Here is a 15,403-nt window from a genome sequence, read left to right on the forward strand (position 1 = left end):
TTTCTTTTAAATGAGAATCATGGGGAAAAACTGTGGTTGGGAAGAGGGAGAGATAGGCAGGGAAAGCAACACGGTAGCTGTTGCTGCTGCCAGCTTGGATGCGCTTTGGTGGGTACCAGAGCCTGCACCTCCCCTCTCCTAGGACCTCCCCCCAGGAGCACAGGCCACAGCAAAGGCGTATTTTATTAGTATAGTATAAAGATTAACCCCCTTTTCCCCAAAAAAACTCTCCCATCCCTTTCCCAAGGCAGCGAGGATTTATGAATCGCTCCCTGCCCCTGTCCCGAGATTTGTTAGATATTGATTCATTTTACCTTCAACTCCAAGATGCTAATCAGCCTGGAAAGTGAAGGCATTATTTATTATGTCTATTAAAATCAGACCTCTCCAGTGCTGAAGGACAGGTTTAAAAATCTCTAGGTTGCTTCCACCTTAGAAAACCTATTTTTAACAATCTGAATCTCACATCATCCTGTTATGGCTCTGACACTCCCTAGAAAAGTTCCTCTGGCACGAATGGATCGTAAGAGTGATCCAGGAATCATTTCATGGTAAAACATAAAAGTCTGGTCACATAACTAAATTCTTACATCCGTGTACAGCAATGCACTGAGTGTTTCTGGTATGAAGTGCACCTCAAGGTTCACTTCCACAGCATTTTCAGATGCAGCTCAGGGCACCTCTGTCCACCCTCTATCCAGAGATTTAGGCTGAAAATTAAACCCTGGGACACTTCCTGGGTGACAGCCACCCAATGAGGCTGAATAAATATGAAGTTTTGGAGGAGTGCTACCACCAGGACTTTAGAAGCTCTTTCTGGCTCTTTGTGACTTTTATAAACTCTCAGTGACCTACCTGGCAATTCAGGAAAGTGAACTCTCTTCAATCTGTGACATTTTAAAATTCTGTGTTAGTCTACTGTCACCTGGTACAGACAGGTGTCGACTACAACCAAAAAAATACACACAGTCGAAGGTGAGTTTTGTTAAAACTGCTGGGAGCTGCCTACATGGCAACTGTTTAATTAACTGTTCAATCACATTTCCAGCAGCTCGTTTTGATTTGTGATTCTTATTTAAAGGCTGGCAGGATGCTGTGCGATTTCCTTTAAAAAGCTGGATAAGCCCCAATTTGCTGGATACAAGATTCACTGCGATCACTCACAAACACATTGCTCAGCTGCCCGGAGGTGGAGTGTGAGGACAGGCTTGGCCAAAACAACAACCTTCAGAGGGAACCAAACCCCAAAGAAAGTCAGCTCTGTCTGCCTGCTTCACTCACTGATGTCACAACACAGCTCGGACGTGTTAACTGTCCCCAGAGTGATGGATGGTGACAGCTCTGAGGGAATGACTTGGTGGGAGCAGTCAGTCAGTGCAGCAAGGACTCAGGCCTGCACCCAAATAACTCCAAAAGCAGCCGGAATAGGAAAGGAATTCTGCAAATAGGAAAGGAATTCTGCAAAGAAACACATGGGATTTAAGGAAGTTTTAGGAATCAGCACCTAAAACACTGCTTGTGCACAGATGATTTTCAGCATTCATGATAGCAACCCCATGATGTGCTTGGTGTCAAGTTCCCACAATGGAAGGTATTAACCTTCCATTGGAAGGTTACAGCAGGAAGTTTCACCTTCCAATGGCAATACGCTAAATTCTAACTGTTTAACGGCACTCAAGGCTTTTTAGAAAGAACAAAGTTGTTCCCTCATTGTCCATTTTTGGTGGGTTTGGATTGACTTTCTGTGTGCAGGAGTGGCTGCACACCCCTTGCCAGCCTGCCTGGTGGGGGGATGAACCTCTGCTTTGCAAATCTGAGAACCAACAGCACATGAACAGCATGAATCAGGGTGATCACAAAAGAGAAAGAACACTTCTCCTTCCATGTACCCTCTGATTAATTTTGTCCAAGCCCAGTCCAGCAGCATCTGCTCCCAGAGCAGGCAGAGGGGATTCCAGAAGTGACAATGCTGGAATGGCAGGCAGGAAGAAGCTCAGTTGTGCATTCCAGCCTCGCGGTCAAGGCCTTGTGGTGGTCACGGTGCTGCCTCTGTACTGGTGGCGTTACTTGAAGGTGGCGTTGAAGGCCCTGCCGATGATGAGCCTGCGCACCTCGCTGGTGCCCGCCCCGATCTCATAGAGCTTGGCGTCGCGCAGGAAGCGCCCCATGGGGTAGTCATTGATGTAACCGTTCCCACCTGCCACCCAAAACAAGCCACAGGTCACTCCTTGTCCCCAGTTTCAGGGCTGAGGGTGGGACAGCAGAGGGAAATGCCCTTGCACTGTGCTTGGCTCTGTCCAGCCATCAGTGACTCACCCAGGCACTGGATCCCATCCAGGGCCACCTGCGTCGCACACTCTGCTGAATACAGGATCACTCCGGCACAGTCCTATGGGACAGTCACAATGGCACAGTGAGGAAAGGTGTCACCTGCCCATCTCCAGTCCCTGTGCTGCCCTCACCCTGCCATCACTCTACAGACACCTGCTAAGAACCCTGAACTACTTGATCACAAAGCACAGGGACAGGGAGCTCAAGCAGTGTCCCTGTCACTATAGAACACTCATGGCAGGTCTGTAAAGGCCACATGAAGACAGAAGAAGGAAAAAAAAGTGCACCAGAGAAGCTGGTGTCTCACAAAGGCCCATCAATCCCTCAGGAGACCACTGTGATTTGCTTTGGGATGCAGAGCTCTGTGCTCCCACTGTTAAACACTCAACATCCTCCTCTAATAGAGGTGTGGTGACAGGTGGAGGTGACAACACCTCTAACAACTGCTACAGCACTTACAACAGCCAGGACATCTGTCTGGGCTGCCAATAAACATCTACTGATGCAGCTAAATTTCTTGCTTTGTAAAAGGAGGCTTGCTTTTAATTTGTGAGTGAGAAAAGGTACTTTGGGTGTGAAAAAAAGACCCTTTGGGCTGTGAGGACTCTAATTGTATAGAGGCTCCCCCCAGGTGAGGCTCTGGGACTGGAGGAATTGCCCCAGGACACACAGCCCAGGTAGGAGTGGAGCTCACCTTGGCATTGAAGTGGCCCTGGTCACAGGCTTTGGCCACGTTGTAGACGTACTGCCGGCACGCCATGAGCCGCGTGTACATATCTGCCATCTTGCCCTGCATGAGCTGCACAGCCCAAAGACAAGGGACGTTAATTAACACAAGTGAGGGGGACCAACCGTTCCCCAAAATATCTCAGAGAAACTAGACACAGGAGGAGACATGGGCCCAGCAGACATGAGGGAGCTGGAGGTTCTGCTCATTCACAGACCCCTAGATATCAGCCACAGTCCCTCACCCGCCAACAGTGACCTCAGGCTCAGAAGTCTTTCCACCTTCTAACCACATCATAGAATGCCAGGATTTGTTGAGTTGGAAGGGACCTTAAAGTTCATCCAGTTCCATTTCCTTGGCATGCACAGAAACCTTCCATTAGCCCAGGCTGCTCATTATCACATTATGCAGCCCGAGCATAAACACCAGGTGACCTTCTCCATGCAAAGTCCCCGCCAGGACAAAACTCTCAGTCTTCTCAGTTTTAAAGAGAAAAGAGAACAAAAATTCCCAATTCCTTTTCTGCCTTACCTGGAAGTGGCCAATTTTCTGTCCAAATGCTTCTCTGACATGCAGGTATGGAATTGCATGGTCAAGAACAGCTTGCATGAGCCTAAGAAGAGCAGAGGGAAAAGGGAAACTTGAATATATTGATTTAACTATATATATAAAATAAATAATTATTATAATATCTATATTTTATATGTATATATTATATAAGTATATATATTATATATATATCATATATATATATATAATATATGTAATGATTTAACTGAAATAATGATTTAATTTTGGAAGAGTAACCCAAGGCAAAAAGGTTCTCATAGCTAAAGTGATATCCTGCTGTCTTCCTACAGCTTCACTCAAACAAGGCTAAGAACAAAATCCAAAGGTCCCACATTTCTCCCTAGTGCTCATTTGGGACATTCTTGACATTTGGGAAGGTCTGACTTTTTAATTCAGGGGACTGAGACTTGAAGAGCTTTCTCACAAACATAGCCAGGACAGCTCGTGCTGCCTCTTATCTCCAGAGCCCCCCAACTCAAGGAGTACCAGCCAAAACCATAAAAAAAAAGCACAGGTAAGAACAAGGAGGGGAAAAAGTCCTCCTCCTGCTTTGTGGAAATTGGTCTTTCCACATGAGGATTAGCCCAGAGAGATCACTCGGGAGGACTAAAGGACTGTGGGGTGCCAATAATTACTGGGGAGCTTAAGGATTGAATAAATGAAGAACAAACCAGCTTGTGACTCTCTGGATAGTGTGTCTAAGGAATTGGTAACACAAATGAGCTGGTTATTCCCTGAGTAATAATGTAGGGATACACAAGCCAGCAACTGGGGACTGAGGCAGATTTATCATCTCTGGAAATTTTTATATCAAGACCAATCATTTCTCCAAAGCTTGCTCTGGAGGATCAGTGGACACTGGCAGGCAGACTTGCAAACATTCTTTCTGGCATTGCTTCTTCCATCCCTTGCCCCTCACAGGGGGCTCCACAGAGATGCTTTCAATTTGGAAAACCACTGCGTGAGGAGCTGAGAGCTCAAGGATGAGGCAGAGTACACGTGAGTGAGTGGTGGCTGCCGAGAAGGCCCTGAGCACCTCCAGGAGAGTCCAGTCAAGCAGCTGTGCTGGTGCTGGAGTTCTATGCTGGTTTTGACTGGGACACCCAGCAGCCACGGGATCCTTGCACCTTGCTTCCTTCCCACATCTGACCCAGCCTCTCCTCTTCTGCTGCCCCAGTAACCCAGTTCTCCATCCGGGATATATCCTACCAAGAGCTGCATCCCAAGGGATCCCCACCAGGCTTGGCGATCACCAAGCACCCTTCTGGCCCTACAACCTGTAAAAGATGACAAACCCTTACCCCAAGGGGCCCCCAGACAGCACGAGCCTCTCCAGGTCCAATCCACTCATCAGAACGTAGACTCCTTTGCTCAGTGTCCCCAAGACATTTTCAGCTGCAAAGAGAAAAGGAAAAGGGATTTATTTATGTGCAAAACTCAGACAAGCTGCTCTCTGAGGGCCTGTGTTCACTGAGGGGAGGAGCAACCTGGGCTAGCAGAAGGTGTCCCTGCCCAGGGCAGGGGGTGGGACTGGATGAGCTTTAAGGCTCCTTCCAGCCCAAATCATCCTGGGATTCTATGAAAAATGACTGAATAGCCTGAACAATTTCCTGGAAAAAAATGTTTCAGCTTCCAAAGCCAAAGATCAGGAGGAGCATTAATGGCCAGAGTGCCAAGTGTGTTAACATCCAACACTGCAGGGATGTGCTTCTCCATGTCATCATCCTCTTTCCACAAGAACATGATGTTCCCTGTGGATGACTCCCGGGACATGATCAGAGCGCTGGGGCACTGGCCTTTATGATTTTAGGGTGGAGGGATCCAATACAGTTAGAAATGTCAGATTTCAGCTGAAACTCTTCCACTTCAGCTTTTGAAGGTGTCTATGGGGAGCTGCAAATGTACAATCAGGATTTTTATGATTCTGGATAAGACATCTTCTCCATTTGCTCTAGAAAGGCTGGAATTTTTCTATCAACAAAACTTGCCACTGGAGTAACAAACATTGCTATTACAGAGGCCTCTGCTGTACTAATAGGGGAAAGGATGTCCATTTTCAGGCCCTGGCTCCAAAAGAACTCAGAAATGTTACAAAAGCCTGTTGGAAAGTCTCCAGTAAAAAAACCTTCAGGGCAAAGTAGCTCACCTCCATACAAGGATGGGAGCTCTTTTGGAAACAAGTTTCTTGGGAAGCCTCAGAAAGGCTTTGGAGAAGCAGTGGTTAAGAACTAGGTCCATGAGGGTGAAAGAGCAGTGACCTGACAAGGGATGTGCTCCCTCTCTGCAATCCAGCAGATTGCACTTTTCCAGTTCCACCAGCTCCCTTGGAGGCTGCCAGAGAGCAGATAAGCATCTGCAAAGCCCTCAGGGTCACGGGCTGAACATGTGTGTAATTAGTGATCCAATTTATCTGATCAAGAAGACAGGAAGCCACCATGATTTGAACGAAACTCACCAGGGATCTTGCAGTCTTCAAAGATCAATTCACAGGTATTAGACCCTCTCATTCCCAGCTTATCCAGCTTCTGGGCTGTCCTGAAACCTGGCATTCCCTGCAAAGTCAAGACAGTAAAAATACCTTTCATGTCTCAGTTCTGACAGACTGAAGAAAATCATGAGAGATCTGTGAAATTCCCCTGACCACAGGAACATGTGCAGGGTGCAAGGAAGGAGATAAAGTGACCTAGGAACAAGACCAAGTCTAAGTGCAAGTGCAGAGAAAACAAATGGACAGAGAAACATACACATAGGAACCCTGTGCATCCATTTTCTAATGCACATAAAGAGCAAATAAATTATTTGGACAGTTGCCAACACAGGCTCTCCTACAGCAAGGGTTGGAAGCTCAGCCAGTAACTGAACTATTCTAATAATGAAGTTATGTCCATCAGAAGGTTTACTGATCCCAGATTTTATTTTATTAAAGGTTCCTTTCCTGCCTGAAAGGCAGAAAGTAGTTTGTCTTTGAGGAAGAGGCTGGCAGTTATGGAAGGAAAACCAGCTGATTTCCAAATGAGGCAGTTAGGGTGAAGGATTCTGCTTTAAAACCCTGTGGGAATGACTAAACCTACCCTCTCCACGATGAAGGCGGTTATGCCTCGGGAGGCTGGGACAGCATTCATGTCAGTTTTAGCATAGACAATGAGAACATCTGCGTCTGGCCCGTTGGTGATCCAGAATTTGTTCCCATTCAAAACAAAGTAGTCTCCTGGAAGCCAAGAGATGAAATCTGTTAGCTCACGACAGCAACACTGGTATTCTCGCTCCATTTATTCCCTAACAGGCTTCCCAGAATCACTTAGGTTGGAAAAGACCTCCAAGATCGTCGAGTCCAATCTTTGGCCCATCACCACTTTGTGAACCAGACCAGAGCACTGAGTGCCATGTCCAAATGTTCCTTGAACACCTCCAGGGATGGGGCCTCCAGCACCTCCCTGGGCAGCACAGGACAGGCTTTACCTTTCTTATCTGCCTTCAGCTTCATGGACACAACATCAGAGCCAGCATTTGGCTCGCTCATGGCTAAGGCTCCAATGTGCTCCCCGCTGATTAGCTAGAAGAAAAGACAAATATTAGCAAAAGATGAAGACCAGCAGCACTGTTTGTGTTCCCTCTTTAGCCCCCCGCCTGTTTTCCTGCACTGAACCTCCACAGTCGCTGTTCTCTGCAAGAATGCAAAGAGAGCTCCTGTTCCGGTACAGCCCAAGCAAGGAGCTCCCTTGTGCTGTGCCGAGGGAACAGAACCAAATCCCAGTGGGATGAGAATAGTGACTCAGCTCTGTCTGAGCTAGACAAGCACAGCCCTGCTTGCACAACACATGAGGAAGCTGCCAAGGAACCATGCAGGCAGCCATATGCCTGTCCCCAGCTCCTGCCTGGGCTTTCTGCTGCCCTTTTACACAAACAGGAGCTGGTGAACACAAAAAGCCAATGAGGGGGTGAAAAGGGATGGGAAAGTTCTCTGCAATGTTCTCATAGCCCAGTCCCCACCCTCACCCCACAACACCCTCCTCCTGTACCTGCTCACACCAGGCTCTGGCAGAGCCGTTACTTCTGCTTCACTGTTCTTTCATCCTGCCCTTTTCTCCTTGCCTTTCTTTTTCCTCCCTGTGTACTTTTGTCCATCTTCTTCTCCTTTTGATCTATACTTTTTTTTTAAAAGCAGACTCAATGCTTAAGATGTGTTCAACTAATTCAATCCATCAGTGCATTGCTACAGAAGTCCTCATGAGGCGCTCAAATCTAGTTAAGCACTTCTAAGTGCTCTGTCAGGAACCAAAACAAGTCAAGCTGAAGTGACATCTCATTGAAAGGCAGAGAATGAAGCATGAAAATACACCTGAGGAAGGAGGGCACTTCAGGGTTACACATTTGCAGGCTGCACAGTGCTTTGAGGAAGTGACACTGTACTTTGCACGTCGTTTACATCAAGTTTTTTGTGCTGATAATTTCACTGATAATCTCAGTAACCGGGTTTCAATGTGCTCATTGTTTTTCCATGCATTGAAAAACTGAAATCTATTTAATGCACTTCTGAGTTACAACATCAATGCCCCAAGTGATGACGATATTTCACATGCAGTTAATTAACAGCCAAACCAAGCATTTGGGCAGTGAGAAATGGAGAATATAAAATAGGAAAGCAGTGACTTTCTTTCAGAGATCTCAAAATGATTTGGGAATTTGGAAGAATATTCTCCAGTGTCACCTCAAAGCCTCCCTTAGTAACACAGCTCTAGAGAGCTGGGCTGTGCTGCCTGCAGACAAGCACCCGGGCATAGTATGAGGTCAATATGGATTAATAGGACAAAAATTGACAAGCTAGAGAAGGGCAAGGTTGGCAAGGTCAGTATTTCCTAAGGTTTGGTCACTGAAATCTGCTGGTGCTTGAGATGCTAACACACTGTGAAAGACATTCATCCTCACAGCCAGAACCCAAATGCCACGTACCTTGGGCAGGTACTTTTGCTTCTGGGCCTCGTTGCCATTGCGCACGAGCTGGTTGATGCACAGGTTGGAGTGGGCCCCGTAACTGAGCCCCACGGATGCTGACGCACGGGAGATCTCCTCCATCACCAGCACGTGGTCCAGGTATCCCAGGGCAGATCCACCATATTCCACTGGGAAGAACGGAAAAAGCTCGTGTTACCCACCATGTGCACAAGATCCTGCAGCTGGGCTCAGTCTCCAATGAGATCCAAGACACTTTGAATGCCTCTGGATTTGACTGTTGCCGTCCCTGAGCTGGGCACTTCTGGCCCCATCCTCTCTGAATTTCAGTTTTCTCATCTTAAAGTCGCAGGGATATTTTGTCTTCAGCATAAACCATACTTGACTCGTATAACATAGTTTATGTGTAGAACATGCACAAGGACACATCTTGAACATGCCACTGACACTGCACAATAACGAGTCCTTCTTATCAACCTTAGTATTATTGCAAAGATTAAATCGCCAAGTTGCAACCTCCTTAAGGTGAGAACAAAGGAACACAGGCAAGGTTTGTAAAATCCACATATGTTTGCCCCTAAACAAGTGAGGAATCCTCAAGCTGCTCAAAAATGTGGCACTAAGGACTCTTCTAAGCCCACAAACGTGCAGGACACCAGAAATTTGATGAGTGGCCAATTGAGAAGGGGAATGATCCATAAATGCAATTCATTAGTGACAAGCATGTAAGAGAGGATGAAGTGAGACAGAGCAGCACTGGGAGCCCAGCTAGGCACATGGAGTTGAGCCTAAAACTAATAGTAAAGATTAAAGTTACACAGTAGAACAGGGAAAAAGAAGGCAGGTAAAAAGAGAAGGCTGAGAAATGTGTAACGGCCTTGAGGAGCCAACAGCCTATGTAAATATATACACATATACCTAAAACCACATTTATATACACACAAATACAGTAACCTCCCAACCTAAAAGTCTTGCTCTCCAGGTAGGAAGCAAGTGGTTGTACTGCTAAGAGAAGCACTACAACAGGACATGAATGCCAAGAAGCAGCTGGGGACATAAACTGGGAGCACTTACTCGTCATCAATGTGGAGGCTGCAAGCAAGAGCAACAAGGGTAAGAGCAAATCTCTGTGTGTGCTCAGAGTGACCAAAAGGCACAGCTCCAAGGGGCTGCTGTTCCAAATTCCTCAATTTAACACCACAGCCACTGGCATCACACATTGTCTTTCCTCCCATGTCCCTCATTTCAACTCCTGCCTTTATCTGCAGGGCCCTTTATCCTCTGAAATCTCCTCTCTCTACCGCGAACCTCAGTTTAGGCGTTTGCTATCAGTATCCTAAAAGATGGGTTTAACAATTTCTCAGGAATGCAAAAACAAGACATTTTTTTATTAACTCCTATTGAATGGCTGGGTTTGGTGCTTTTGCCTCAAGAAAGGCAAGGTAACTGTGAGCAGCACAAATCCAGGATTGCTTTGCACTGCAAGAGGAAGAGGAAAATGATCCTGCCAGACACCTCCTCATATAACACAAACCATGGTGTGGTTTCGAACGATGCTGCCCTTTCAAAGCTACTCTTTGTATATGACACGCCCATATTATCATTACATGGGAATCACATATTTACATTTCTTTACTTTGCCCTTTATAAAACAAACGGAAAATTACAAACACCACAGTTCTTTTAGTTTTAGGAAGAAAACAAATAGCACTGTTATTCAAAATGTTCCCGTAATAGACTTGATGCACTGGTGCCCAAACATGCCATTTAATTGTGTACACCCTCCTAAGATTCCACACGATCTTCATATCCTAAATCCCAGTCTCCACCTCCTCCAACAAAAGCAATGTCAATAAAGAAACATGCAACTCCACAATCCAAAATTAGGTGAAAAATCCTGGGCATAGGAGGGTTTGAGAGGTAAACCTTTGAGAAAATCAAGAAGGACAGGACTTGTGAGGAGATGGCTTATTTATAGTGTGGGAAACTGCTGTAAGCCTCAGGCACAACATCAAAGAAGAAAGAAGGTAAGAGTGAGGAAAAACAGGAGCAGCAGTAAATGGGGAAGAGGAGAGAGAAAGCAAGCAGAAATGCTGAGTCTTTCAGCACTGAAAGCAAGGCAGAGGCTTTTTTCCGATGCATTGCTATTCAGCTGGATTCTGCAGAGCCTTTGCACAGCCACGTCTAGAAAACAGACTTTTCCATGGGGAAGGAAAGGCCCCATCAACTGCTTTTCTCCACTAAGGGCTTCTCCTCATTACCCTGCCTTGGTGCATTCAGCACAACCACACTCATCTGTAACATTCATCACAACACTTTTCACTAACCTGCGCAAGGCTGAGTAAGATTTCCCCTGATTTTTTTTGACTGTGGTTGGCTGTGGTCAGCTGTCCGTTCGTTATCACAGCATTTCAGGGCATTATTTTAGACCCTTTAACTTCTCCCATTATAGATGGATGTTTGGTCTGGGATACTTTTATCTCTAGCTCTCCTCCTTCAAAACTTGCTTCATATTAGAAAGGCACAATGTATGTTTGAGCTCCATATGTTACATCTGGAGAAACCATTTCTGAGCAGTGCCTTTAAACTGTGAAAGGCACTTTGTCTAACAAGGACAAAGGATTCAAAGTCAGAAGAATAACAACAGTTCGGAAAGAGTTTTTTAAAACACAAAGATAGGACAAAATGGATGTCACATCACAGACAAGGCCGTTGTGAACTGGAAAGTGAGAGTATAAGTGGTCCCTCTTTTGTCTGAGGAATCACCCATCAGAAGGTAAAATGGGAACAGACTTACCAGGGGCTGTGATCCCCAGAACTCCCAGTTCTCCAAGTTTCTTCCAAAAGTCCTATGAATACAGAACAAGCAATCAACCCAAACTGGCAGTCTGGGCATCAGCATAACAAGTTTCCCCAGGAAGCTCACTGGACACATCTGTTCATCTGCGATATAGCACGAGAATGAGGCAAATGCAACGATACCTGTTCCTCCCACAGTGCAGCTCCATCCTTGGAACTGAAAAACCACACAGATTTAAGGATACTAGCTATGCTACACATGGGAGTAGTTTGTGGAATTCAGTGAAAATTCACATGCCTAAATTTAATTCTGGACGAACACCTCTTAAGATTTAACTCTTTGCCCATTCTAAGGAAAATTTTTGTGAAATAGTATAAAACTATCCACTACCAAAACATGAAGTGGTGCTATGAGCTGGCACTTTAAAACCCTTCCAGTAAATCAGGAGCTGGCAACTAAAGCCAAGGAAGCCTCCTTGGGGGAGATTAAAAAAATGGGAATGTTATAGCCATGACAAAGTGCAGTAGCAAAGGATGCTGTCACCAGGGAAGCCCACACATGTCCTGGTGGGGCCATCTCCCTACTGCTCCCTTCCTCTGCTATGTGATGGACACATAGGTGAGTGCTCCTCATATGGCCTCTGTGTCCAGCAATAATTATCAGGGAATATCTCCAGAGACTTCAAAAAGTATCATACAATAGCTCTGGATGACATCTGGAATGCCAGGCTAAATTTATACACTTCACTTCAAAGCTGTACATACATCCCTGGAAATGTCAACATCAGAACTCTGGGAAATCCTGGCAGATGTTTAGAGCTTTTTGAGTCTTGTAGAGCTTATAAAAACCAATAGTCAGATCTCTCATTTCCATCAATCAAAGCACCCTGTGGCACAGCATTTGTTTGGTTTATTAGAAAGGCAAGTTTCAGCTCAACAGTCAAACTCCACATTTCAGCATTTGCACACAATATTTTCACAGCAAATCTGAGAGGAAATTCATGTCCAAGAAGGGGACTGAGCCAGGAGTATACAAAGCACATGTTGGAGAAGGAGCCTGAACAGAGCCAGGCAGAAATCCCATAAGAATCCAAACGAGACCATTATCAATCTTTATTATTACTATTATTGCTGGGTTCTGCCCCAGCTTGCTGAAAGTTGGTAACAAAAGATAAAACAGGAAATCCAAAAAACGTTTTCTCTGTGGCTTTTAAGTTTGAAAAGTTAATGCACATGTTCCTGTGGTGTGGCCTGGGATTGTCTGGACTAATGCAGAGATCAAAGCCCGGAGAGGCTTTCAGAACCACATATGAAATACTTGCCCGCATGCCTTTGAATTCGTTTTCCTGGTCAATCTGTTGGGCCTTTGGAGCCAAATGCTCTTGGCAGAACTTTGTCATGGTCTGTCTAAGCTGGGAAAAGAGGGGAGGAAAAACACATCCGTTACATCTCAGCAATATATTGTCATCTTCTTCCCCTGGATCTTGCCAACATTCCCTCACCAGGCAACTCCAGCATCCCAAACTCAGAAGCACAAGACCATAAGGAAATCCACGGTTCAGGTTACTGGCTGAAATACCACATAAAAGGGTAACTTTTTTAGTCTTTTAAAAAGGAGCTGATGTACTTTAGTCTCTTCTCAGCATTTAACCTTAATCGTACCCTGACATGAGAGAATGTTCCTGAACTCCTGCCTGCACTGGGGCTTCAGGCATGTTTTTGGGCAGTGAACTTTGGAAGCTGATGAACTGAGTTTATAATGTGGTAACCCTATCCAGTAGCTGCTTACAGCACCATTTAATTACAGGCAGATACCTGTAATAAGCAGGGATACTAATTAAAACGTGTTTGTGTGTCAAATTGGAACTACATTATCTACCTTACTACCTCCTACAGTGGGAAAATTTGATAGAGCCAGGAGTGTTCATTGATCCAAGTGTTAAAAAACCCAAAACATTTTTCTAAATTTTAAACTCTGAATACTTACATAAATGTATTCTACAGAACTCTATACACATACTAACAAAATTTATACAATGTCTTAAATGTTTTTAACAGGAAGATTTAAAAACTTGGTCTGGATCTTATGGTAGAGTTTAATAATCCCATTTTTTTTCTTTTTGGTTCTTTATTCCCACATATTAATTCTGGTGAAGGAACAGTTTTAGAGACTGAAACCCTGAGCTGTTAAACCAGAACTGACTGCATTACACTTCAGCAAAGAGTTTAAAATAAATTAGAAGAAGCTTAAAACCATAATAAAAAAAACCCCAACACCTTAATCAATTAGAGATTGAGGATGGACTTGGACAGGTAACTGTGATACCCTAAGCCAGTTTATAACAGTTATATTGCTTTTAAGTCACAGTTTCACTAATACTGAAGATTATTTCTGATCTTGTTTTTTTAGCTATACGACCGGACAGATAGGAACAATAGGAATATTTTACACCTTCTTTTACACTTGCTGAATATAGAAGTACAAAGAAACATCAGTTCGAGCTGATAAGGCCATAAACATTAACACAAATGTGGCAAGGAATAATTCCGTAGCATGAAAGAAGAACAAGTAAGTTTATTTTGTACATCCATATGCTTGTACCATCAGAATTATCTGGAAAGTGAGGCTGTAGCTCCAGTGTTTCACTGGCAGCAGCCTGTGTGGAGCAGCCCTGGGAAGCCACTGCCCTTCACTCCAAGCCCTGGGGCAGAAGGGAATACATCTGGAATGGTCAGCACTTGGCTACTGCTGCACACAGAACACAGCAAAGCTAAGGATCATAGAATCACAGAACATTCCGAGCCAGAAGGTACCCACAAGGACCATCTGTTGGAAATGATGTAACTTTCCTAACCAATTTTTAATTAGCTGTTTAAAATAATTGTAAGTGTGCCCACTTTTAGTCAGCACTATTTAAGTTCCTTTTTCACAGACATTTATGGATACTTTGATCATTAAATCACCGAAACCTTAAGTTTGCTAAACTAATCCTGACAATCTCCAATAAACAAAGCCTGAAGGAGTTGAAAATTGGACACCTGGGATCTTAAATTTATGGCCCTTCAAAGACATGGTGGAGTAACCAGAAGGCACAGAGGAGACTGAAGCCTGGAAAGTTGGAAACTCCCCATTTGAGAAATGATAAAAGGACTAATGAAAGTGGGCCAGACTAGCATGAAGAAGGAGAAATCAATAACTGATAGAGGATAGAATACTAATTAATAAAGAGAATTATGCAACTTAGAACCAATGAACATTCATTTCTTTGTCTGCTAAAAATGTGTAAGTGAAAAAGTTTTGTGTCTTGGGTCGATGTGGAAGCTGGAACTTTGTCAGAAACACAAACATCTCTTGGTCAAGAATAAAGGAATGCCTTATTCACTAATACTAAAGACAGTGTTAAGTCTTATTTTTCCCAGCATTTTCAGAGGTTTTTGGTAACAAGTCCAACTCCCGGCTCTGCACAGGACACCCCAACAATCTCACCTTGTGCCTGAGAGTGTTGTCCAAATGCTCCTTGAGCTCTGGCAGCCATTGCGACCATTCCCTGGGGAGCTGTTCCAGTGTCCGACCACACTCTGGAGGAAGAGCTTTTTCCCAATACCCAGCCTAAACCTCCCCTAACCCAGTTCTTGCCCTTCCCTGGGTTCCTGTCACTGGTCACCAGAGCAGAGATCAGTGTTGCCCCTGCGTTGTCCCTTTAGGAAAAGCCGTAAACTACAATGAGTTCTAAGAATTATCCTAAATCTTTAAATGCCCCATTGGGCAGGAGAACAAGCTGCGAGAGCTGCAACGCTTCTTTTGGGACGATGTGACACGACCCCACCGAAGTGTTCCTTTGATGATCACGTTCCTGACGATTACTGCCGATCCAACAGGCCCACCGTGGACGCAGGGGCCGTTCGCTTACGCAGTGCCACGCTCCGTGGCGAAGCCGCGGGAAGAGCCACGTGGGCCCGGGCGGTCACTCCCGCGGGCCGCGCGCCCGGGGCGCCGCGCCCCCGCCCCGCGCGCGCGGATTGGGC

At 45.2% G+C, this 15,403-nt stretch overlaps 1 protein-coding gene across 1 annotated transcript; it reads right to left on the reverse strand.

The window, feature by feature from the left end:
- Window positions 1-976: 976 nt before the first annotated feature.
- On the reverse strand, window positions 977-14,954 carry IVD (isovaleryl-CoA dehydrogenase). The gene is made up of 12 exons (XM_042035525.1): window positions 14,865-14,954; window positions 12,700-12,789; window positions 11,376-11,427; window positions 8,579-8,748; window positions 7,088-7,181; window positions 6,700-6,836; window positions 6,084-6,180; window positions 4,930-5,023; window positions 3,590-3,671; window positions 3,026-3,130; window positions 2,317-2,389; window positions 977-2,197 (listed from the first exon to the last, which is right to left on the reverse strand). The coding sequence occupies exons 2-12, from the start codon at window positions 12,775-12,777 to the stop codon at window positions 2,064-2,066; spliced, it is 1,116 nt and encodes a 371-aa protein (XP_041891459.1). The 5' UTR covers window positions 12,778-12,789; window positions 14,865-14,954; the 3' UTR covers window positions 977-2,063.
- Between the last annotated feature and the right edge of the window lie 449 nt (window positions 14,955-15,403).

This window comes from Corvus kubaryi, unplaced genomic scaffold (genome assembly GCF_017639235.1).
Source record: "Corvus kubaryi isolate FWS band 111438036 unplaced genomic scaffold, C.kubaryi_AGA036_p1.0 37384, whole genome shotgun sequence".
Taxonomy (NCBI): domain Eukaryota; kingdom Metazoa; phylum Chordata; class Aves; order Passeriformes; family Corvidae; genus Corvus; species Corvus kubaryi.